Raw genomic sequence first — 2751 nt, 5'->3', positions numbered from 1 at the left:
CAATTGTCATCAGGACATCCAGCCGCACCCTTCCTAGTGCTTCACGCGTGCCTCATGGCTTGGGGGAGTGCCCAGGAGGTCAGCGTGAGACAAGAGTCGTTGGTTCAACAGAGTAGAGGTCGCCGGCCAATGGGCGAGGTGCAATGTGCTCGATGTGGTGGTTGGGACGACGAGCTTTGCTCCGACTCCGTTGGGGACGGACCAAGTTTTGCCTCGTGGCTCCGTCGGGCTCACGTGATCTTCCTCCTTCAGCTCCTTCCCCAGCTACTGCCTTGGACCTGCCTTCGGTAAGGTGCCTCCTGCCTTGGACCTAGGCCTCCTGCCTTCGGTAAGGTGCCTTCGGTAAGGTGCCTCCTGCCTTGGACCTAGGCCTCCTGCCTTCGGTAAGGTGCCTCCTGCCTTGGGTAAGGAGGCTTAGGTAAGGAGGTACATGTAAAAGTAAAGGCACGTACCGATGACTGATCACGAACCCCGGCCGAGGCTTCTGTTGAACTACCAAACTCTCCTGCTGCTCCATGCACATAAAACGCTACACGAAATGTGACCGTGCCATCAAAAGACACGATGCATAGCGTCCCATCCATGACTTACTGGAGGCATGGAAGCCCGGCACCGCCCGACGGCAGCAAGTCACGTCGGTCCATCCCTTTGATGCCGAAATGTGGCCTCAGCAAGGTACAGGGACTAATCACCGCCTGCCTGAACAGCTCTACTATGGATCTTGACAGGTACTTGTTCGGCACATAGCTGTAGCGGGCAGGCCTTCCCATGATAAAGTCACGTACAGGCATATAGTTGCATTGCTCGTTCTATCCTTTAGTTCAATTGGCGACATCTATTTTCTGCCACTTGGCTGTCGATCATGTGAAGTACTGAGGCCAAATACGACGCGGGCTGGCAGGCTGGCGGGCTGGCAGGCTGGCAGGCTGGCAGGCTGGCAGTAGAAATGCATAAACGTTACGACACGGAGCATTCACAACCAAAGGCATCACGCAGCAAGGGGGACAAAAAGTGTGTGGCCTGCAACCTGACGGTGGCAGAACTGTGGCCCTCAGCGGGTGAGGGCCACATGTCATTTTATTCAAATCACCACCACAGCGGTAGCTGGATGGGACGGTACGCATCATATATGCATCCGTTTCGAAGAGAAAGTCGGGCCCTTGTCAGTCACGACGTGGGGCCCACAGAGCACAGGCAGAGCAAGCCAAGGCACGTCATGCAGCGAGTGCGTGCAACATGTGCCAATGCAACCTGCAAACGAACGGAGACGCAAAACGCCCCTGGCCTCAGCCCACACGCTACGCCGTGGCCTCGCGCGCGAGGAGAGCCTCGGTGAGACCCGCGGCGCCGTGGCCCGACGCCTTGATCTCGTCGACGGCGGCCTCGATGCCGAGCTGGCCGTCCGTCCACAGCGGCTGCTCGGTGGCGGCGCCCTCGGCCTCGCCGACGCCGATGAAGCCGCCCTCGGCAGCCCAGGCCGACGTGCGCTTGAGGTCGAGCTTGGTCCAGATGGCGTCGACGGCGGCGACGAGCTGGTCGCGGAACTCCTTCGTGTGGCCCGGCGTCGGCGTGATGCGCAGCCTCTCCTGGCCGACGGGCACGGTCGGGTAGTTGATGGACTGGACGTAGATCTGGTAGTCGCTGAGCAGCATGTCCGAGGCGCGCTTGGCGAGCTCGGCGTTGCCGACGAGAATGGGGATAATGTGCGACGGGTTCGGGATGACGGGAATGTCGCGCGCGCCGAGCGCCTCCTTGACGGCGCGCGTGTGCAGCTGCTGCAGGCGGCGGTCGCCGTTGTAGCCCATCTGGTACTCAATGGCCGTCTTGGCGCCGGCCATGGTCGCCGGCGGCATCGACGTCGTGAAGATGAAGCCCGGCGCCAGCGACCGGATCATGTCGACGAGCCGCGCGCTGCCGGCAATGTAGCCGCCGACGCAGCCGTAGGCCTTGCCGAGCGTGCCCGTGATGATGTCGACGCGGTCCTGGATCGTGCCGCGCGTGTCGCCGCCCCGCTTGTACGTCTCAAAGTCGAGGTGCTCGGCCACGCCGGCGCCGCTCGGGCCGTACATGCCGACGGCGTGCACTTCGTCGAGGAACGTGATGGCGCCGTACTTTTCGGCGAGGTCGCAGATGGCCTCGATGGGCCCGATCGAGCCGCACATGCTGTAGACCGACTCAAAGGCGATAATCTTGGGCACGTGCAGCGGCAGCGACGCCAGCTTGGCCTCGAGGTCGGCCACGTCGTTGTGCTTGAAGACAATCTTCTTGGTGCCCGAGTGGCGGATGCCCTGGATCATGGACGCGTGGTTGAGGCTGTCGGACAGGATGACGCAGTCGGGCATCTTGCTGCCGAGCGTCGCGAGCGTCGCGTCGTTGGCGACGTAGCACGAGCTGAAGACGAGCGCCGCCTCCTTGGAGTGCAGCTTGGCCACCGTCGCCTCGAGCTCGACGGCGTGCTTGTTGTGGCCCGAGATGTTGCGCGTGCCGCCGGCGCCCGAGCCGTACTCGTCGAGCGTCTCGTGCATGGTGCGCAGCACGTGGGGGTTGCGGCCCATGCCGAGGTAGTCGTTGGCGCACCAGACGGTGACACGGTCCTCCTTGTTGGCCATGTGCGCGCGCGGGAACTCCTTGGCGAGCCGGTTGATGTTGTTGAAGTAGCGGTACGACTTGTCCTTGTGCTTCTTCTCGAGCTCGGCGTTGTAAAAGGCGTCATAGTTGAACTTGGCCTGCGAAGCGTCCGAGATGGCGGCG

At 62.2% G+C, this 2751-nt stretch overlaps 1 protein-coding gene across 1 annotated transcript in view; it reads right to left on the bottom strand.

Moving 5' to 3' along the window:
* Nucleotides 1-999: 999 nt before the first annotated feature.
* VDAG_06343 (5-aminolevulinate synthase) overlaps nt 1000-2751 on the bottom strand; it is a gene marked incomplete at its 5' end in the record, with an annotated part of 2934 nt that continues 1182 nt past the window's right edge. Inside the window, one exon of the mRNA XM_009658721.1 lies at nt 1000-2726. Coding sequence (XP_009657016.1) covers nt 1299-2726 — 1428 coding nt within the window. The 3' untranslated portion in view covers nt 1000-1298. The remainder of the gene's footprint in view (nt 2727-2751) is intronic.

The sequence above is a fragment of the Verticillium dahliae genome, genomic scaffold, assembly GCF_000150675.1.
Source record: "Verticillium dahliae VdLs.17 supercont1.12 genomic scaffold, whole genome shotgun sequence".
NCBI classification, from domain to species: domain Eukaryota; kingdom Fungi; phylum Ascomycota; class Sordariomycetes; order Glomerellales; family Plectosphaerellaceae; genus Verticillium; species Verticillium dahliae.
The sequence above is the reverse complement of the archived record's forward strand: the minus strand, read 5'-3'. Positions and strand labels throughout refer to the sequence as shown.